Source organism: Scyliorhinus torazame, chromosome 6 (genome assembly GCF_047496885.1).
Source record: "Scyliorhinus torazame isolate Kashiwa2021f chromosome 6, sScyTor2.1, whole genome shotgun sequence".
NCBI lineage: Eukaryota > Metazoa > Chordata > Chondrichthyes > Carcharhiniformes > Scyliorhinidae > Scyliorhinus > Scyliorhinus torazame.
In genome coordinates this window covers 312,314,876-312,337,521 of record NC_092712.1, presented here as the reverse complement: position 1 = coordinate 312,337,521, position 22,646 = coordinate 312,314,876, and the positions used below count along the sequence as shown (strand labels likewise).

The 22,646-nt window shown below is 49.1% G+C and overlaps 1 protein-coding gene across 1 annotated transcript in view; it reads right to left on the bottom strand.

Moving 5' to 3' along the window:
- lars2 (leucyl-tRNA synthetase 2, mitochondrial) overlaps window positions 1–22,646 on the bottom strand; it is a 143,141-nt gene that overhangs the window by 34,428 nt on the left and 86,067 nt on the right. Inside the window, 4 exon segments of the mRNA XM_072510080.1 lie at window positions 6,944–7,021; window positions 14,675–14,844; window positions 18,623–18,805; window positions 21,034–21,137. Coding sequence (XP_072366181.1) covers window positions 6,944–7,021; window positions 14,675–14,844; window positions 18,623–18,805; window positions 21,034–21,137 — 535 coding nt within the window.

Sequence of the window (22,646 nt, the reverse complement as noted above, 5' to 3'; positions counted from 1 at the left end):
TCATTTTCAGGTTAGCAAAGTTGCAGCGAGTGAAATCCCACAGGAATCAGTGCTGGGGCCTCAACTATTAGGGGCGGCACGGTGGCACAGTGGTTAGCACTGCTGCCTCACAGCTCCAGGGACCCGGGTTCAATCCCAGCCTCGGGTGACTGCCTGTGTGGAGTTTGCACTTTCTCGCTGTGTCTGCGTGGGTTTCCTCCGGGTGCTCCGGTTTCCTCCCGCAGTCCAAAGGTGTGCAGCTTAGGTGGATTGGCCACGCTAAATTGTCCCTTAGGTGTCCACCTTAGTTGGGTTATGGGGATAGGGTGGAGGCGTGGACTTAAATAGGGTGCTCTTTCCAAGGGCCGGTGCAGACACGATGGGCCGAATGGCCTCCGCCTGCACTGTAATTTCTACGATCTATGATTCTATTTATGATCTATATTAATGACGTGGTTGAAGGGACCAACAGTTTTAGCCAAATTTGCTGATGATGCAAAGACAGGACAATAGTTGTGAGGAGGACACGGAGTCTGTGGAGGGATATAGGGAGCTTAAGTGAGTGGGCAAAAAAATGGGGTTGTCCACTTTGGTGGCGAGAATAGAAAGTCAGAATATTTAAACAGTAAATCTTCTTGTTCTTCTTTGATAGTGACATTTAAGGGAAATCTGGACAAATACATGAATAGGATGGGAATAGAGGGATACGGACCCAGGAAGCGGAGAAGATTGTAGTTTAGTCGGGCAGCATGGTCGGCACGGGCTTGGAGGGCCGAAGGGCCTGTTCCTGTGCTGTACTTTTCTTTGTTCTTTGTAATATGCAGAAAGCTGTGGAACAGAGGAACCTGGTGTCCTTGTACATGAATCACAAACGGCTGGCGTTCATGTCGGCACCGTAATTAGGAACGTTAATCTTTACTGCAAGGCAAATGGAGTATAAAAGGAGGGAAGCCATGCTCATGTTGAATTACTGAAACCGCACCTGAAGGGCTGTTATACAGTTTGATCTCCTTATTGAAGGAACCAGACTTAGACTGGGAGCAGTTCGGAGAAGGTTCACTGAGCTGATTCCCGGGATGAAGGGGTTGTCTTTCGGGAAAAGGTTGAGCAGGTTGGGGCCTATGTCCATTGGAGTTTGGAAAAATGCGATGATCTCACCGAAACATGCAAGATCCTGGGAAGGCTCGGCAGAGTCGATGCTGGGAGGGCGTTTCCTCTCGTGGGGCAATCTAGAACTAGGGGGGCATAGTTTCGAAATAAGGGGCCTTCCATTTAAGAGGGAGATGAAGAGGAATTTCCTTGATCATTAATCTTGGAATTCACCATTCTTGTGAGCCGTGGAGGCTGGGCCATTGAATAGATTCAAAGGCTGAATTAGACTTTTCATCTGCAAAGGAATCAACAATTGTGGGGTCAGACAGGAAAATGGAGTTAAGACCTCAGTCAGATCTTATTGAATGGAGGAACAGGTTCCTGGGGCCGAATGGTCTACTCCTGCTCCAATTCCTTATGTTGTGTTCCAACCTCGGCGCACCATAGCTCCAGTCTGCACCCTGCAGCAAATAATCAATAAGAAGTCTTATAACACCAGGTTAAAGTCCAACAGGTTTGTTTCGATTCACTAGCTTTCGGAGCGCTGCTCCTTCCTCAGGTAAATGAGGAGGTGGGTTCCAGAAACAAATATATAGACAAAGTCAAGGTGATACTTTGAATGCGAGTCTTTGCAGGTAATTGAGTCTCTACAGGTCCAGACGGAGCGACTGGAGAGAGGGACAATCACAGGCTAAGAGGTGTGAATTGTCTCAAGCCAGGACAGTTGGTAGGATTTCGCAGGCCAGATGGTGGTTGGGTGAATGTAATGCGACATGAATCCAAGGTCCCGGTTGAGGCCGTACTCATGTGTGCGGAACTTGGCTATAGGTTTCTGTTTGACGATTCTGCGTTGTCGCGTGTCCTGAAGGCCGCCTCGGAGAACTCTTACCCGAAGATCAGAGACTGAATGCCCTTGGCTGCTGAAGTGTTCCCCGACTGGAAGGGAACATTCCTGCCTGGTGATTGTTGCGTGATGTCCGTTCACCAAGTCTTCGCCGGTACCTTCAAAGCCTGCCCCCTCCATCATTAGACGGAAAAGGGCAGCAGATCCACGGGAAGGGCAGCAGATACATGGGAACACCACCACCTGCAAGGTTGTCAGGAAGCAAAGTACTGTACACACCCCTGTCAGCATCAACCGGGCCGAGGTGGAGATGGTTAGCAGTTTCAAATTCCTAGCGGTGCACATCTCCAAAAATCTGTCCTGGTCCACCCACGTCGACGCTACCACCAAGAAAGCACAACAGCGCCTATACTTCCTCAGGAAACGGAGGAAATTCGGCATGTCCACATTGACTCTTACCAACTTTTACAGATGCATCATAGAAAGCATCCTATCGGGCTGCATCACAGCCTGGTATGGCAACTGCTCGGCCCAGGACCGCAAGAAACTTCAGAGAGTCGTGAACACCGCCCAGTCCATCACACGAACCTGCCTCCCATCCATTGACCATCTACGCCTCCCGCTGCCTGGGGAAAGCGGGCAGTATAATCAAAGATCCCTCCCACCCGGCTTACACACTCTTCCAACTTCTTCCATCGGGCAGGAGATACAGAAGTCTGAGAACACGCACGAACAGACTCAAAAACAGCTACTTCCCCACTGTCACCAGACTCCTAAACAACCTTCTTATGGACTGACCTCATTAACACTACACCCTGTATGCTTCATCCGATGCCGGTGCTTATGTAGTTACATTGTATATGTTGTGTTGCCCTATTATGTATTTTCTTTTATTCCCTTTTCTTCTCATGTACTTAATGATCTGTTGAGCTGCTCGCAGAAAAATACTTTTCACTGTATCTCGGTACACGTGACAATAAACAAATCCAATCCAATCCCTCCAAGTCACTCACCGTCGTTGACTTGGAACTAAACCTCCATTCCTTCACTGTCGCTGGGTCAAAATCCTGCAATTCCCTCCCTAACAGCGCTTGTGGGTGTGCCTACATCACACGGACTGCACCGCTTCTAGAAGGCAGTTCACCACCACCTTCTCAAGGGCAATTAGGGGTGGGTAACAAATGCTGGCCTAGCCAATAACAGCCACCCCCTGTGAAAGCATAAAAAAAACAGGGCACATTGGCTGAAATCGGGGCCACATGAAGAGAAGGACAAAGGAGACGTCAAACATGGCAGCAACGGTGCACGCAAAGATACAAGGTTGTCAGGGTGAGATAACGGAGCGATGAGAATTTTGAATTCAGCCTCTGGGGTTTGAGAAACCTGGAGGGGAATGAATCTGCTGCACAACTTTGTCCATCATTCCACAATGCAATGCAGAAGCATTCCCTGCAGTCTTTTTGTTTAATAAAAGAAATCGCAACACAAACGGCGAAGCGCCCAGGCTGCAGTGTTCTCACACACCACAAATGGTTTTTGGCCTTAGAAAATGAATCTGAAGTATTTACAATGTGATCATGAGAACAGCCCTAACAACTGGGGGCTTAGATAAACAGAAATTTGGAATATCCTTTGTGCCTTAGGGAAGTTTTGTACGAACTGTATTCTGCTGGGAGTTTTCCTAATAAAAACCACCTGAACAAACTTCAGAGACATATCAAGGGAATTCATGACTAACTGTATCCATTTGAAGATATCATTGCTCGTCCCATGAGGCAATGCATATATAGACATCAGCTGTTAATTATCTGCCGTTTTAGGTGTTACTTTTCGGCCAGTAGTCATCATGCTTTGGAGATTGGTCCTTTAACCGTTGCTGAAAAATCTGGTCTTCGTTCGTCAGAGACAAGTTATTTTAGAAGATTGGCCCCACAGAATAAATACTTCCACAGATCTGTTTATTCAATCTGCGTGGAAAAGATAGAGTGGGAAAGGATTGAGTTCAGAAGATGCCAACATTTTTCTCATTATTGCGAATAGAATTTGTGCTGCAATTAATTGCCCAGGCAACTGCCTCAGGGAATTTCTTTCTCGCAACTGCTCAACACTTGATTATTTTCCAGCCCGATTGCTCATTCCCACAATGGACCACCAGAAAAACTGGAAGGACGTCAAGATGATTTAGGGAGCGGGCCGAGGTGCGGAGAAAGGAGCCCAGCATCTGTGTCCCCGAGAAGCAAATGCTGTCAAAGTAGTGTCCTCAGCAACCGTCCCCTTTGCGGTCTAATTAACACTGGCCAATTACGTGAGTCATTCCTTGAATTTGGTTACAAGTGGATCTCAATCAGAATGGTAAGACAAATTCAAATTGGCGACCGCGACGGGACTCAACAGTGCCTCCAGAGGTTGAACCAGAAGAGGTAAATGAAACAAAATAAAGACATTGACACTCGGGTAAGAGTGAATTGAGCTCAGGAAATAAATTATCTACGATTCTGAAGTGACATACATTGTCGAAATTGCATCTTTCCACCATTTCCCCCACTTCCAACGCCCCCCCCCCCCCCCTCACCCCTATGACTACTGTTCTGAAGATCAGTAATATAAAATCTTAGTTTATAAAGTCATCGATTGGACATGTGTGTTGAAATTTTTTAAACAAAAGACACATCCTACATCGGCTACTGCGTTGTACTTGTGAAGGACACAGAAGTGTTTTATGGATACAGAGTGTTGACGGAGCTCTCAGAGATGGTGGCTAAGATAAGCGCATATTGAAATCGGAGAGTCGAGAGTGAAATATACTGGATTTGAACTAATTGTCAGATGCCGGCTGCCCACAGGGACGGAAGGGGCAACAGCCACACCCTCTCTTCCTTCTTCTAAAACCTCTCTCAGCAAAGCGGGGCTGTTTGTGCTTTGAAAACCCACCAGCGACCTGGGGCGGGATTCTACGTGAATCGGCGGGGCGGGCAACACCGGCGGGAAGGAGCGGCGTGAACCACTCCGGCGGAATCCTCCGCACCTTCAGGGGCTAGGCCGGCGCCGGAGTGGTTTGCACCCCGCTGGCCGGCTCGGAAGGGGCTTGGTGCCACGCCAACCGGCGCCGAAGGGCCTCCGCGGGTTGGCGCATGCGCGGGAGCGCCTGCGTGCGCTGGCGTCATCCCAGCACATGCACAGGGGGTTCATCTCCGCGTCGGCCATCGCGGAGGTCCACAGCAGCCGACGCGGAGGAATAGAGTGCCCCCACGGCACAGGCCCGCCCGCGGATCGGTGGGCCCCGATCGCGGTCCAGGCCACCGTGGGGGCGTCTCCCGGGGCCAGATCCCCCCCCCACCCCCCCCCGAGACCGCCCGTGGAGCCAGGTCCCGCTGGTAAGTACCTGTTGTAATTTACGCCGGCTGTAAACGGGCGGCCAATCGGCTCATCGCGGGCCGGAGAATCGCCGGGGGGGGGGGGGGGCTGCTGCCAACGATTCCCGCCCCGGCCAAATCCCCGACGCCGGAGAATTCGGCAGCCGTCGGGGGGGGGCGGGATTCACGCCGCCCCCCCGGCGATTCTCCGACCCGGCTGGGGGTCGGAGAATCCCGCCCCACATTGCTGCAAAGAGTCAAGACCACCATTTCCGAGAAGGGACTCCACCAGCCTCGGCTGTAGGCTGTAGGCTAGTTGCTTCAGCGAGTTACCTAAGCAGCAGCAGCTGCTGTCGAAAGCGACCCCTCAGCTGCATTCGGACAATCCGTGAATTTCCTTTTCTGAACTTTACTTGTCACTTGGTCAAGTTTTATGATCAAATAGTCGAAAAGGCTTCAATTGGCTGAATGATTTACTCCTATTCTTGGATAAACTCTTGCACCAAATTCACTCACCTCGCCTCTAACACGCCATCTACTGGTCGGGATGAAGGACAAGTGATAATTGGGCAGAAGGCCCTCACCCTCAGTTTGTTTCCCTTCTGCCAACCTCCATTTCTAAACGGCTTCCCTCAGAGGCTTTTGCTTGTAATTTTCTACTTAGTTTTATAGAAGCTAGGATTTGATAAGGTGGTTTTGTATTTTCTAACTCTCCCTCTTTTAGCTAACACTGCAATGGGGTGGAGAAATGAAACCCCAGCTTGCTCAAACACCTCCCCAAGAACCGCCATGTATCTGGTTTAGACAGTCTTATCTTGATTAATAAGGCGATAAGGGGTTATGGGGAGAAGGCAGGAGAATGGGGATAAGAAACATTTCAGCCATGATTGAATGGCGGAGCAGACGTGATGGGCCGAATGGCCTAATTCTGCACCTATGTCTTATGGTCTTATCCGCAGATCATCTTTTCCTCCCTGTAGTCAGGAGCTCCTCATTGTCACTCGATAGCGCTGTCACTCGATAGCGCAGCCATCGCTCGCAGAACTACACCCGGGAATCCATAGAACCCACCTACTATGCAAAAAGGAGGCCATTCGGCCCATCGGATCTGCACCGACACATTGAATGAGCACCCTGCCTAGGCCCATTCCTCCACCCTATCCCCGTGACCCAACCTAATCTGTACATCCCTGGACACGAAGGGGCAATTTAGCATGGGCCGATACAACTAACCTGCACAACTTTGGACCACGGGAGGAAACCGGAGCACCCGGAGGAAACCCACGCAGATACAGGCAGAACATGCACGCTCCACACGGACAGTCACCCAAGAACAGAATTGTACCAGAGTCCCTGGCGCTGGGAGATAGCAGTGCTAACCACTGTGCCACCGTGCCGATTGGGAAGATCTGAGAATTATAAATATTTATTGCAACAGCACATACTGTTGCAGTACACGTTATGTTAGAACAATTACAAAAAAAGGTGTTTAAGGAGATCAAATTCACAGATCTTTGCTTTGTACTTGAGGACATTCTGGTCGTTTTCACCTTAGTACCAACTAAGAAAGCTGAGGCTGCCCAACAGGTATTGAGCCCTTTCCCTGACATGCCGTCTGCTTTACTCCTCAGCCTCCCACCTCTTTGCGAGCAGAGATTTGAGGAACTGCACTTACTGATAGAGTGTTTGTGAGGCCCATTAACCGGGAGATTGCAGCATTCAACAGGAAATCCTCTGTCATGTAGCCGGTTACCTAAACACATTTAAAAGCAAGGGAAACAAAATTAAAAACAATCGCTGGCTGTACTTGCCCAGCCGGGTGGAAGCCGCAAACATTTGTCCCCTTTCCAAAATTTGAACAGACCTTTGTGCAGCTTCACCCTCCGAACGAGGGGACAATTAATAGCTGCAAGGCAGAAGGTGAGGTTCAGGTCACAACGCTATCATGCAAATAACCTGAATAATTAACTATTGCTCATCTGAACCCAGAGGTTAAAGCCTTGTTTCTTTTTAAATGATGGAGAGTATGAAGTTCTGTTCCGGGTATTAGCAGCGTGATCTGTGGGGCGAGTCGCTCTATAGCATCCTTTGCTCAAAGATGGAAAGCTGCATCAAGGCTGTTGCAACTTGTTTTTATTTCTCCTTCTCTGGGAAGGCGGTAGCATAGTGGTAACCCTGGACTAGTAATCCAAGGGCCCAGACTATTGCTCTGGGGACATGGGTTCAAATCCCACCACGGCCGCTGGCGGATTTTGAACTCAGTCGATAAACTCCGGCCCGGTAGCACAGTGGGTTAGCACTGTTGCTTCACAGCGCCAGGGTCCCAGGTTCGATTCCCGGCTTGGGTCACTATCTGTGCGGAGTCTGCACGTTCTCCCAGTGTCTGCGTGGGTCTCCTCGGGTGCTCCGGTTTCCTCCCACAAGTCCCGAAAGACGTGCTGTTAGGTGAATTGGCCATTCTGAATTCTCCTTTATGTCCCCGAACGGGCGCCAGAGTGTGGCGACTAGGGGATTTTCGCAGTCACTTCATTGCAGTATTAATGTAAGCCTACTTCTGACAAGAATTTTTAAAAAATCTGGAATATAAAGCTTGTCTCAGTAATGGTGACCACAAAACTATCAATTGTTGCAAAGCCCATCTGGTCCACCCATGACCTTCATGGAGGGAAATCCGCCGTTCTTACCCGGTCTGGACTACGTGACACCGGATACAGCGATGTTAACCTCTCCCTGCAATAGCCGAGCCAGCCACTCAGTTCAAGGGCGATTAGGGATGACCAACAAACGGTGCCCATACACGCGGTTTTCAGAAATTGCTCCCAATAACCAGATTTAAGATTGTTGGCAAAAGAAAAAGGTGATGTCACAAAACATTCAAAAAGAACACACCAAGTTAGGATAATCTGGAATATGCTGCTTAATTGGGCAATGGAAGGAAATTCAATAGTAACTTTCAGAATACGTCCTTAAATATTTGAACATGCTGTTGAAGCTTTTCATCTTGGACTCATCAGGACAAATGCCAGAATGTCAAATTTCAAATGAGCACCACAATTTATACTACAGGGGGAAAAAGGGTGGCGATTTGTTGGCAAATTGACTCTGATTGGCCAAGGAGAACTCTAGGCTCTCCAAGCTCCCGGGTAAGTAAAAGAAAAGGCACATGGCTTGATCATATTCCTTTTGTTTGCAGAGAACAGGTCCCTGTTTACGGATTGTCACTTCTAGCAAGGGTAAATGAGCCATGTTATGAGCGATACTGATTATCTTAAATTGGCTGTTAGCGTAGCTTTCGCGCACTCAGGATTTTTGAACACAGAGACTGGGCTATGGTGAAGGAGTTGTGGCGAGGGGGGAGAGAAACTGTTTGAATGCTGTCTTTTTTGTGTGGTCCCATTCTATGATTTCTACTGGAGGTCATTCCAAAGTAATCACCAGCAGGAATCTCAGTCCACTTCCCCCTCTACAAACCAAAGGCATGTTGGCCAAGTGTAACGCCACAGTGGAGGTCAACCAATTTGTGTTTAGATTGGAGACTGATGTTAGTACCCCCACCGGCCTGGTCTGTTTGGTTCAGCTGCTCACTACAATTGCACAAGCTCCAGCCCATTCTATAGTCAGTACATAATGCGAACCTAGTTTTCTTATTTCATTCATCCACTTCCCATTACCATCCATCCTCATTCCTCCCTTAACCAAGAGATCTCCCATCTGCTCAGCCTCTCTCGGCCAGGGAGAACCAGCCTGTAGATGCCTCGACAATTTCTCACAACCGTGATCAACGGCACAAAACATAAGTATCGGAAAGATATATATTGATTTTTTTGTTTCTTAACTCCTCTGTCCTCCATCCAAGGAAAGAGACTCGAAGCTTCCAGCTCCTGCAAACACTTTGCTGAATTGTAACCATCAGGTGAACGTGAAGCATGAACATGGTAGGACAGTGACTTGAACTAGGAGCCTTATATGATATTCAGTTATAAGCTGCTTTCACACTTGAATGAGTCATTTTCTTTAAGCTCCTATTATCCCCCCTCCTCTTCCATCAAGATGAGTCGTGCTGCATGTTAGAACATACAGTGCAGAAGGAGGCCATTCGGCCCATCGAGTCTGCACCGACCCACTTAAGCCCTCACTTCCACCCTATCTCGGTAACCCAATAATCCCTTCGAACCTTTTTGGACACGAAGGGCAATTTATCGTGGCCAATCCACCTAACCTGCACGTCTTTGGACTGTGGGAGGAAACCGGAGCACCCGGAGGAAACCCACGCAGACACGGGGAGAACGTGCAGACTCCCCACAGACAGTGACCCAACGGGGAATCGAACCTGAGACCCTGGCGCTGCGAAGCCACAGTGCTAGCCACATGTGCTAACCTGCTGCCCATGTTGTGCTAAAGCGAATGGGCAGATAATTAATCCCAGGAAGTTTGGTTTTTAAAGCCACCACTTGTTAGCATCATGGTTTTTAACAACTGCAATTTAATCTGGTCATTCGGATGTCGCTGGTCGATGCAAGCCCTTTCGCCCTCATGTGCAGGTTCTATGCAGAGAATCTCATCTCACTCTCAACACCCAAACCCCCCCCCCCCCCCAATCTAACGAGGTTTAGGGGTTTGGTTTCTTTTTTTTAAAAACCTTTCATTCTGATTGTCTTGAAGGTGATATTGGTTGACCACACGTGTAGCGTTGCACATAGGGAGTCAGGACTTAGCATGACAGAGGTCAAGAAGATCAGAAGGCAGGGCACAAATAAAGTGAAGCGAGAGAGGGCAGGGTCGGGAAAAGGGAGGGGGGGAGAAATGGAGAAAAGGGAGAGGGTGCCGAGGGTCGCGGTCGAAAGAGAGAGGGGAGTGGTGGGAGGATTCGAGAAAAGGGAGGGAGGTCTCCAGTGTGGACTTTCTTCATGGGTCAGTATGGTGGAGGCATTTAGTAGAAAGTGGATTGCAAAGCCAGGCACTATATTTCAGCCTTGTGGGGCGGGCGTTGTTGAGTGTGCATTGTTTGGGTTGGGAGGGGGAGGGGGGGGGGGGGGTGGAGTGTTGTTTCTTTTACAAGTTTGTCAAATGCGGGAGGGAGTCACGATTCCTCTGCTTACTGGTGGAGGGGTTGAAAAAACGCAACGTTGGGCTCTGACATTTCTATCTGAGGTTGAAGAGGTAAACTCTAATCATCAATTGTTACTTACTTACAGAACCCAGTCCTCTGGTTTCCGAGGTGCAGCACCCAGATTTCATCAGTGACATAACTTTCCAATGTTCCTCAGCTACAGAAAGCTATTCAAACAGTGCCATCTACAGGCACATTCTTCTTAAACATACATTCGGAATGGTGTAATCGCAGCATTTACAGCACCATTCAGCCAGTGTTAATGCTCCACACGAGCCTCTTCCCATCCTTCTTCACCCAACACCATCACAGAATTTACAGAGTGGATAGGAGGCCATTCGGCCCATCGGGTCTGCACCAGCCCTCGGAAAAAGTACCCTACTTAAGCCCACGCCTCCACCCTATTCCCATAACCTCTACTAACCATTTTTTTGAGACACTAAGAGCAACTTAGCACGGCCAATCCACCTAACCGGCACATCTTTGGACTGTGGGAGGACGCCGGAGGAAACCCATGCAGACACGGGGGAGAACGTGCAGACTCCGCACACAGTGACTCAAGCCGGGAATCGAACCTGGGACCCTGGAGCTGTGTAGCACCAGTACAAACCACTGTGCCACCGTGCCGCAATCAGCGTACCCTCCATTTCTTTCTCCGTCGTGTTTAGCTAGTTTCTCCGTGGATGTACGCTTGCTATTCCCCTTGATTCCTAGTGGTAGTGACATCATCATAGAGCACAAAAGCCAGGAGGTTATATCTCAGCTAGAATATTGTGCACAGTTCTGGGTGCCAAACTATAGGAAGGGTGTGAATGCATTGAGAAAAGTGCAGAAGAGGCTTGCAAGAAGGGTTCCAGAGATGAGAAACTTCAGTTCCGAGGATCAATGGGAGGGGTTGGGGCTGTTCTCCCGGAGGAGGACAAGGTTGACCGGAGAGTTTAGAGAAATGTTCAAAATCACGAAGGGGCTACCAGAAGGATGTGGAGGCTTTGGAGAGGGTGCAGAAGAAATTTACCTGGATGTTGTCTGGTATGGAGGGCATTAGCCATGAGGAGAGGTTGAATAAACTCGATTTGTTCTCACTGGATCGACAGAAGTTGAGGGGCGATCTGATAGAGGTCTACAAAATTATGAGGGGCATAGACAGAGTGGATAGTCAGAGACTTTTTCCCAGGGTAAAGGGGTCAATTACTAGGGGACATAGGTTTAACGTGCGAGGAGCAAGGTTTCATAGAATTTACAGGGCCATTCGGCCCATCGAGTCTGCACCGGCTCTTTGAAAGAGCACCCTACCCAAGCCCACACCTCTACCCTATCCCCATAACCCAGTAACCCCACCCAACACTAAGGGCAATTTTAGACACTAAGGGCAATTTACCATGGCCAATCCACCTAACCTGCACATCTTTGGACTGTGGGAGGAAACAGGAGCACCCGGAGGAAACCCACGCACACACGGGGAGAACTTCCAGACTCCGCACAGACAGCGACCCAAGCCGGGAATCGAACCTGGGAACCTGGAGCTGTGAAGCAATTGTGCTAACCACCATGCTACTGCCATTTAGAGGAGATGTACGAGGCAAGGGTCCGAACCACTGTAGTATATAATATGTGTATTGTGGTATTTCTGTTTGGTTTATTAAAGCCTCAGTTATGTTCACCACTCATCGTGTGTTGATTGAGGGCATATCAGTTAGCACAGCCAAGAAGTTAGATGCCAGTGAGTGTGCTGGTATGGAGCGCCAATCAAAAGTCACAATTCAAAGCTTGTAAGCCAATAGGGGCAGAGAGGGGGGCGGTACCAGAATGTGCAGGTATAAAGTTCTTGGTGCACCCCTTTACCACACATTTCTTTGTTCTCCTTCCATTGTTCTCTTTCTGTAGCCCTGCTGGGCTTTTTGTTTCTTTTGCTTGCATTTGAAAGTGCACTGAACAAGTTTTGCAATAAATTCAATCTCAAACTACCACCCGACCCAGTCTTTTATTAGAAAATAAGAGATCCTACAGCAGCTGATTGTTGTGTCTTGGAGCAGAGGAAGCAGAATATGGGCGGCACGGTAGCACAGTGGTTACAACTGCTGCCTCACAGCGCCAGAGACCCGGGATCAATTGCGGCCTCGAGTTACTGTCTGTGTGGAGTCTACACTTTCCCCCACCCCCGTGTCTTGCGTGGGTTTCCTCCGGGTGCTCCGGTTTCCACCCACAGTCCAAAGATGTGTGTGGTATTATAGGTGTTATGGTACCTGATAGGCTAAAGCACCATTGGTGGAAACTGTATGCTTTCTATTGGTTAGAATGTATGATAGCTCCGCCCTGCTGGGCGGGGTATAAGAGCCTGTGCTGCCCCAGCAGCCTTCATTCTGTACCTGAGCTGCTGGGGGAAACATCTAGCTTATTAAAGCCTTCAGTTGGACTACAACTTCGCTTTAGTGGTCATTGATCGTGCATCAATGTACAGGCTAGGCGGATTGGCCGTGATAAATTGCTCCTTAACATCCAGGGTTGTGCAGGTTACATTACATGGCTGGGGCAGGGGAGTGGACCTAGGTAAGGTGTTCTTTTAGAGGGTCGGTGCAGACTTGATGGGCCCAATGGCCTCCTTCAGCACTGTCGGGATTTCTATGGAGAATGTACTGGAGATTGGGATCTCGGAATTAATTTCACCGGTCCGGCTTTCTACTCCATTAGGGCACGAACATCACTAATCAAGTCAACAGAGTTAGAGATTTCAACGCAGCAGCAGCGATGGCCAGATTGGCGCTGCGTTCGTAATTTCCCAACACTCAATGTTGCGGCGCCTTTCCTCCGAGGCATTCTGGCCCCGGCTGAAGCAGAGTAAAGCTGGCGGAAGGCCAGTTGGCTTGACGGGCCGAGTGGCCACTTCCTGATCCTATTTCCCAGAGCACGCCCCCATTTCATGGCACTGGCTGCCTCGCGGTAGGCTTTAAGGTCCATTGTGGACATTGGTGAATAGGTGAGTGGGGTGATTGAGATGGTCAACGTGGGTGAGCAGGTTGCTGATTGGGTGGGGGATGGGGTGGATGGTCGATGAGGTGGGGGGGGGGGGGGGGGGGGGATTGCTGGCGTTCGGTTTGGTACTTGCCCAGCTTTGTATCTGACACTTACTGAGTAGCTACCCAGGTAAGTACTGGGGAACTGACCAGAGTCTCTGACTCTAACTCAGGAGTTGGGAGACATTCACGGAAAGATCTGGGGAGGAGGGGGAACTGCTGAGCAGAAATTTAAACCAATTCCCGCAAAGATCCATACCTTAGCCCACCCACAGGCTGCTGATATGCATCGTCGGCCGTATGTCCTCTCACAGGCAAACCGGAGAACGAAAGATTTGGCCCAGTGGTTACTTTTAAAGAGAGGGAACAAAGCAATGCGCGGAAGAGACTTTTCAACATACCTTAGCTGCCCGGTGTTCTAGACTAACTGCAAAAAATGGCTGCACTCCTGCAAGCAACACACCATGTTAGGAATGGGTCAAGGGACATTCCAATGACATGTCTAATTGATGTTAAGTATCCAATAATTGGCACTGATATATAAAGGGGTTGCAGGTGGCACTTGTGGTGTGGTGAGTTTTTGTATGGAGGGTGTTCAAGGAAAATAAGGGCGTCTTGGGAAAGGAGCAGAACTCTTGACTCTTTACCCGACAGCAGCCAGAAGCTAACATACCACACACATTTACCAGTGACAGAGTGTAGTTTTTACCCGTGACAGAGTGTAGTTTTTACCCGTGGCAGAGTGTAGTTTTTACCTGTGACAGAGTGTGGTTTTTACCTGTGACAAGAGTGTAGTTTTTACCCGTGACAGAGTGTGGTTTTGACCTGTGACAGAGTGTAGTTTTTACCTGTGACAGAGTGTAGTTTTTACCTGTGACAGAGTGTAGTTTTTACCTGTGACAGAGTGTGGTTTTGACCTGTGACAGAGTGTAGTTTTGACCTGTGACAGAGTGTGGTTTTGACCTGTGACAGAGTGTGGTTTTGACCTGTGACAGAGTGTAGTTTTTACCCGTGACAGAGTGTAGTTTTAACCTGTGACAGAGTGTGGTTTTTACCTGTGACAGAGTGTGGTTTTGACCTGTGACAGAGTGTAGTTTTTACCTGTGACAGAGTGTAGTTTTTACCTGTGACAGAGTGTAGTTTTTACCTGTGACAGAGTGTAGTTTTTACCTGTGACAGAGTGTAGTTTTTACCTGTGACAGAGTGTAGTTTTTACCTGTGACAGAGTGTAGTTTTTACCCGTGACAGAGTGTAGTTTTTACCTGTGACAGAGTGTAGTTTTTACCTGTGACAGAGTGTAGTTTTTGCTCTGCCAGATTTTCTTGGCTTCCTCTTTCTCCTTTTTGCTCAGCAGGTCAGGACTGGGCGTCATTCCAGCATTCCGAGCGTCAACCAGCTTGGTAACCAGGGCCCAAAGGCGGACCTGCCACCTCAACACACCAGGAATGGCATCCGCTGGGTTCAAAGGAGAGAAAAATTAAAAAAAAAAAAAATTCTTTCATGGCGTCGCGGGCAAGACCAGCATTTGTTGCCCATCCCTGAATACCCCTGAACTGAATGGAAAAACAAAACAAGCGCCCGACAAGCCCCCCAACACGCCTCTGCCAACATGAAGAAACCCCCGAGTTAGAAGCAGGGTGATGTTCGCTCTCAACTAATCCAAACGGAGATCAACACCGGCCCCAAGGCTTTACTGCGGTGCTTCCACATTCAACAAGATATTCTTCTCACCTCCACCCCCCCATTTTTCTTTGGAGGGGTGGGGGGAGGGACGCTGCGTAAAATTGTGCATTTTGGGCTGGTTTAGCACACTAGGCTAAATCGCTGGCTTTTAAAGCAGACCAAGGCAGGCCAGCAGCACGGTTCAATTCCCGTACCAGCCTCCCCGAACAGGCGCTGGAATGTGGCGACTAGGGGCTTTTCACAGTAACTTCATTGAAGCCGACTTGTGACAATAAGCGATTTTCATTTCATTTCATTCAAGCTGAAGGATAGTAATACAAAGGTTTGGAAAACTTACCCAATACAGACCTGAATGCTAGCAATGCATCCCCACCATTAGCGTGGACACCAGCAAAGTTTGATTTGATTTATTGTCACATGTACCGAAGTACAGTGAAAAGTATTTTTCTGCGGCCGAGGGAACGTACACAGTACGTACATAGTAGACAAAAAAGGAATAATCAACAGAGTACATTGACAAATGGTACATCGACAAACAGTGATTGGTTACAGTGCGGGACAAGGGGCCAAACAAAGCAAATACATGAGCAAGAGCAGCATAGGGTGTCGTGAATAGTGTTCTTACAGGGAACAGATCAGTCCGAGGGAGAGTCGTTGAGGAGTCTTGTAGCTGCGGGGAAGAAGCTCTTCCTATGTCTGGATGTGCGGGTCTTCAGACTTCTGTACCTTCTGCCTGATGGAAGGGTCTGGAAGAAGGCAATGCCTGGGTGGGAGGGGTCTCTGATAATGCTGTCTGTCTTCCTGAGGCAGCGGGAGGTGTAGACAGAATCAATGTGGGGGTGGCAAGCTTGTTAAAGGATAAACTTTTGCTACTGTGCTCCAAAAACATGCCTTCACCAAACTTGGGCCAACACCCTGTTCCACCAGTGTCACATATCCATCTCCCAACAGGAGCCATCCATGAGGACAATTGGGAGTCGTGTGCTAACTTTGGGGTCTTTCCTCTCATGCTGATTTTAAACTCAATTTAAGGGATCTGGCGGCACCGCGGTCACCGGCCTAGTAAGCCCACGGGCCCAGGCTGGAGCTTTGGGGGACACGGGTTCAAATCCCACTGACAGCTGGAGGAGTTTAAATTCAGTTAATAAACAAAAATCAGGAATTGAAAATTCGCCTCGGTCATGGTGAGCAAAGAAATATCATTAAAATAGGAAAACACCGCGGATGCTGGAATCAGAAACAAAAGAGGCAGCATCTGTAGGGATCAGAGGTCATCCGGACGGGATACGCTTTCGCTCCCTACGGATGGAGCCAGGCCTGCCAGGTTTTTCCAGCTTTCTCGGTTTTTGTTGCATACGAAACTACCATCGCTTGCTGCAAAAAACCTTTTGGTTTAAGGAAGGAAATCTGCCATTCTTACCCCGGTCTGGCCTACATGTGACTGCAGACCCGCAGCATGGTGGTTGGTTCTTATGTGCTCTCTGAAATGTTCAGTGGAAAGGCAATCAGGGATCCAAAGAACAAAGAAAATTTACAGCCCAGGAACAGGCCCTTCGGCCCTCCCAGCCTGCACCGATCCAGATCCTCTATCTAAAACTGTCACCTATTTTCTAATGATCTGTATCCCTCTGCTCCCTGCCCATTCATGTATCTGTCTAGATACATCTTAAATGACGCTATCGTGCCCGCCTCTACCACCTCCGCCGGCAATGCGTCCCAGGCACCCACCACCCTCTGCGTAAAGAACTTTCCACGCACATCTCCCTTAAACTTTTCCCCTCTCACCTTGAACTTGTGACCCCCAGTAATTGAGTCCCCCCACTCTGGGAAAAAGCTCGTTGCTATCCACCCTGTCTATACCCCTCATGATTTTGTAGACCTCAATGAGGTCCCCCTCAACCTCCGTCTTTCTAATGAAAATAATCCTAATCTACTCAACCTCTCTTCATAGCTAGCGCCCTCCATACCATGGCAACATCCTGGTGAACCTCCTCTGCACCTTCTCCAAAGCATCCACATCCTTTTGGTAATGTGGCGACCAGAACTGTATGCAGTATTCCAAATGTGGCCGAACCAAAGTCTTATACAACTGTAACATGACCTGCCAACTCTTGTACTCAATACCCCTTCTGATGAAGGAAAGTATGCCGTATGCCTTCTTGACCACTCTATCGACCTGCGCAACCACCTTCATGGGCAACAAACGTTGGCTTTGCCCGCAACACCCACATTCCCAGAAAAAAAAAGAATTATGGAAACATTCGCTACCTTGTATCAAGCAGGTAGAAGACACTTTCTTTTATATTAATCTTTGTTCGTGTCACAAGTAGGCTTACATTAACACTGCAATGAAGTTACTGTGAAGAGCCCCTAGTCGCCACACCCCGGCACCTGTTCGGGTACACAGAGGGAGAATTCAGAATGTCCAAATCACCTAACAAGCACGTCTTACGGGACTTGTGGGAGGAAACCGGAGCTCCCGGACGAAGCCCACGCAGAGGACGTGCAGACTCCGCACAGACAGGGATCCAAGCCGGGAATCGAACCCGGGTCCCTGGGGCTGAGAAGCAGCAGTGCTAACCACTGTGCTCCCGTGCCATCCTTTCATCTGATTACTTGGAGATGGGTTTAAATCCAAGTGTCACCATGGAAAGGAGTATATGTCTTAAGTATGCGTGTTTAAAAGAACACATTTTATTTGAAAAAAAAAAAAGATTTTTTTTTCTGAACTCACTCACTGACTTGCATTGAAACAGTTTCCTTTCACTTTATTTGGCGGGAGCCAATTAAAACATCTACCACCTCGTTCCCCTCCCCAAAGGCAGGCTGTCAGTCTTCTCTCTCCTCGGGAAGAGTGTGAGATTCTCAGGCAATAAGTTACCTTTTTAAAATAAATTTAGAATAACCAATTAATTTTTTCCAATCAAGGGGCAATTTAGCGTGGCCAATCCACCTACCCTTGCACAACTTTGGGTTGTGGGGGTGAAATCCACGCAAACACGGGGAGAAGGTGCAAACTCCACACGGACAGTGACCCAGGGCTGGGATCGAACCCGGGTCCTCGGCGGCGTGAGGCAGCAGTGCTAACCCACTGTGCCGCCCCTTTGGTCTAGTCACTTGTCGGGCCCTGCCGGAGTCCCCGTGGCCAGGAGGGAGACACCATCTTCCATCTACAACAACTCTACTTCGAGTTTGGGGTCGGTAAGCACAAGCAAAGCCCACCCCGTCAAAAATATCGACATCTCCCTGTGATAAAAGGCAGCATTCCACTGCTGCCAGCACCAGCCCACCCCGGTTAATACCCCGGTGGTACAAGAGCCACGGCAGAGGAATAAGAATAGATAGGGAAGGAAGAAAGGAATGGAGAAGTATGCCATCCCAAAACTCGGTAATCCATTCCAGCATATGGATTTGATGGGCCGAGTGGCCTGCTGGGCGGACAGGACTATGATTTCTCTTTGATGAGTCAACACGCCCCAACAGTATCAAAAAAGGGGTCATACACAATGTTCTTGCTGGCGCCTTGAACTAGAGGAGCTCAGTCACTTACTCTTAATGTCCCACAGGATATCTTGCTGAGGAGGGGCAGCATACAGGATGTACAGGCGGACCGTGTCAATCCCATACTGCTGGAGCATCTCTGCTGGGTCAACCCCATTGTGCTTGGATTTGCTCATTTTCTCCCAGGTGATCTGCAGTTTCTCGGAGGTACTGGCATGGAGCGGGTCGGGACCTGGTTGTGGACGGAAGGAAAGGGTAAAACTACTTGCATCACACTTAATTTCCAGAGGCGTACTTTGCGTCACCCACAAACGATGCCAACTTCACCCAGGCAAGACCGATCAGGTCCACTCTCACTGGGCTGAAGAATTAACACAGCAGACACTTAATGCTGACCATTTGAACTGGAGCCAGATATATACAGAAAACCGGCACACAAAGCGAAGTACATTTTAGTATTTGTTTTTTAAATTAAAACTCGCGGTTGCTGCTGTCCAAATCAAGCAGTACAATTAGCAGGGTTAACCTAGCAAGAGTCCCAGGATAAGGGGGCCGTTTACAACTGAGGAGAGGAATTTCTTCACTCCAGGAAGTTGTGAATCTTTGGAATTCTGTAATCCAGAGGGCTCCGTCGTGGAGAACATTCAAGGCAGAGGTCGATAGGTCTTTTGGCACTAAGGGAATGAAGGGATATGGGAATAGTGCAGGCAAGTGGAGCGAATGTAGAAGTTCAGCCCTGATCTTAACGAGTGGGGGAGCAGGCTCGAAGGGGCCGTTCCTTCTTCAGACAGAGACGAGGAGGAATTTCCTCCCTCAGGAGGTAGCGAATCTGTGGAATTCTTTACCGCAGAGAGCTGTAGAGAGCTGGGATCGAAACCGGGTCCTCAGCGCCGCAGTCCCAGTGCTAACCACTGTGCCACATCCCCCCCGCCCCCCCCCCCCCCCCCCCCCCGTGCACACCATTTTAACCAGTGGCCTGAAGAAGGCCCACATGGTCCCGCCTCAGTGTTAAATCCAAACGGGTGATAGGAGAGTGGGAGCAGGTTCAAAAGTAACATTCAAACAGGAATTGGGTAAATGTTTGAAGAGGAAATGTTTACTGTGGAGGGAAAAAGAGCAGCAGGGTGCGGCGAATTGGGTAGCGCTAACTAAAGAGCCAACACAGACAACATGGGCCAATTGGCCTCCTGTGCTGTATTATTCTATTGGGTGACTCCCCCCCCCCTTATTCCTTATATATGTTATTTTGTTAATTCACTCCAATTCATAGAATAGAATTTACAGTGCAGAAGGAGGCCATTCAGCCCATCGAGTCTGAACCGGCCCTTGGAAAGAGCACCCCATCTATGCCCACATCCCCACCCTATCCCCATAATCGATTAACCCCACCCCACCTTTTGGACACTAAGGGGCAATCTATTACCCACCTAACCTGCACATCTTTGGACTGTGGGAGGAAGCCGGAGCACCCGGAGGAAACCCACGCAGACACGGGGAGAACGTGCAGACTCCGCACAGACAGTGGCCCAGCGGGGAATCGAACCTGGGACCCTGGAGCTGTGAAGCAACTGTGCTAACCACTGTGCTACCATGAAATAAGGCGATGGAGGGTTGGAGCCTGTCATTTGACAATGCCCTGGGAACAGGCTGCCTCCAAACACTTGCAAAAACAGACGCAGAATGTTTTAAAACCCGGCCAAATGAAACCCAGTTACAGAGTCGAAGAACAAGAGGATGGAGTGGATGGGCAGGACAATAGATAGGTCAATCTGAATCACTGGTCTTTGCTGTCATAGAATAGAATCCCTACAATGCAGAAGGAGGCCATTCGGCCCATCAAGTCTGCACTGGTCCTTGGAAAGAGCACGTTACTTAAGCCCACAACTCGACCCTATCCCTGTAACCCAGTAACCCCACCTAACCTTTTGGACACTAAGGGGCAATTTAGAACGTCCAATTCACCTATACTGCACATATTTGGACTGTGGGTGGAAACCGGAGCACCCGGAGGAAACCCACGCAGACACGGGGGAGAACGTGCAGACTCCACACAGACAGTCACCCGAGGCCGGAATTGAACCCGGATCGCTGGTGGGGGCTGTGAGGCAGCAGCGCTAACCACTGTGCCACCCTGTCCTTTAACACGCTGTGTATTAAAACAATCGCTACGTTTAATAACCATTAAGGCACAAGAAAATGATTTGGTGGGGTGGAGGGGGGAAATAGGGAAATCTCCAGCACTGAAATAAACCTGGACCATTTGAAGAATGCGGGGGGGCCATGTGAAACCAGCCCACATGACAGTCACTTGAAAAGCCCGTGTCTGTGGTGCCTATCTGTAACCATGGATTCCGCGCGTGTGGTTTAGATTCAAATAGCAGCACTTTTCCTCTGTTACATCCATCGAATTGTCACTGGTGTCCTTGCTAATTCGCTCATTTACTTTCAACGGCCACTTACCACTGAAATCTATTTCCTCTTTCTTCAGATACTGGCCGTTGGCGGTCACGCGGAATGTTTTCCCCTTGATGAGCCCGTGCACCAGGAGTTGGCGGAACGGTTCCCTGTGTGGGCAGGGCCAGAGGAAGGGAGGGCACAGATTAGGCAAAGGAGAATTTTAAATGACCAAACCACGACAGGCGGATGACGGCTACTGAGGGGTCACAGCAACATCTGAAGCAGGGACAGACACCAAAAATAATCGATTGGCCTACCCAGGCAAGGCCAGCGCGGGGATTAAATTGTGGGTAGATTTCACGCTGTGGGAACAGCAAGGAAAGGTCCGCATCAAAACTAATTAAATTTGAATAAAAATCAAAGGGCGGACGTGGTTACAGCACAGACGGAGGCCATTCAGCCACTCGGGTTCATGCTAACAGGAATTCAATTAACCCCACTCTCCCCCCCTTTTCCTTGCTACCCCACAATGTTTTTCGTTTCTTCCAATAATGATCCGATTCTTTTTTGAAAGCCACCATTGAATCTGCCTCCACCACACTCTGAGGCAGTGAATTCCCGGTCCAAACCACTTGCCGCATATAAAGGTTTCTCGTGCTGCCTCTAGTTCTGTTGCCAATCACCATAAATCGGTGTCTTCTGGTTCTCGACACTCCCACCGATAGGAACTGTTTCCCCCTGTCCATTCTATCAGAGCTGTACTAATGCGAAAGAGCCTTTCTCGCCCACCCTTCACTGACAATGTAGTTATCCGCATCCACCATCTCCAAATGCCAATCTACCAGTCCTGGTCATGCCAAGGGAGAAGGGTCTGGGCCTTCTCCCCCTGAAGACAGAAGGAGAACGAGGCGTTAATCACTCTGAGCTGTTTACGGGCCTTTGCAGCCCGGTCACCATCTACAAGGTGCACTGCAGGAACTCCCCAAGCCTCCTTAAACAGCACCGTTCGAACCCACGACCACCACCATCAAGAAGGGCCAGGGCAGCAGACCCATGGGAACACTGCCCCTCCGAGTCACTCCCCACCCGGACTTGGAAATGTATCGGCCGCTCCTTCACTGTCGCTGGGTCAAAATCCTGGAACTCCCTCCCTGACAGCACTGTGGTTGTACCTACACATCATGGACTGCAGCGGGTTCAAGAAGGCAGCTCTCTAGGGCAATTAGGGAAGGGCAATAAATGCTGGCCCAGCCCAAATTCCATGATGGCCTGGGACTAACAATGACTTGCGGAATAGAAAGGGTGATGACTGTCAGAAAAATGAGGAATTGTAATATATTTCTTTTGGTAATAACGCTGTCCTATTCTTCATGTACTGGAATACGGGCTGGTCGGGGTGTGGATCGGTGTAATTGGATTAAGGGACAGGGAAACTACAAGGGTCTAAACATCAATAAGAAGTTGATTCGATACGTTAATTAACATAGGGAACCAAGAGGAACTCAAATATTAATGTACATAAGGCAATCAAAGAAGTAGTTTTGAAGTGGATTGGTTTACTTCAAAGGAGGTATAAAATTGTAAGTAAGTGAGGCACAGATAGGGGAAGTTTATTTTTTTTAAATAAGGGAGCTGTGAAGTTAAAGAAAGAGGTTTGATCAGTTCTGGGAAAAGGG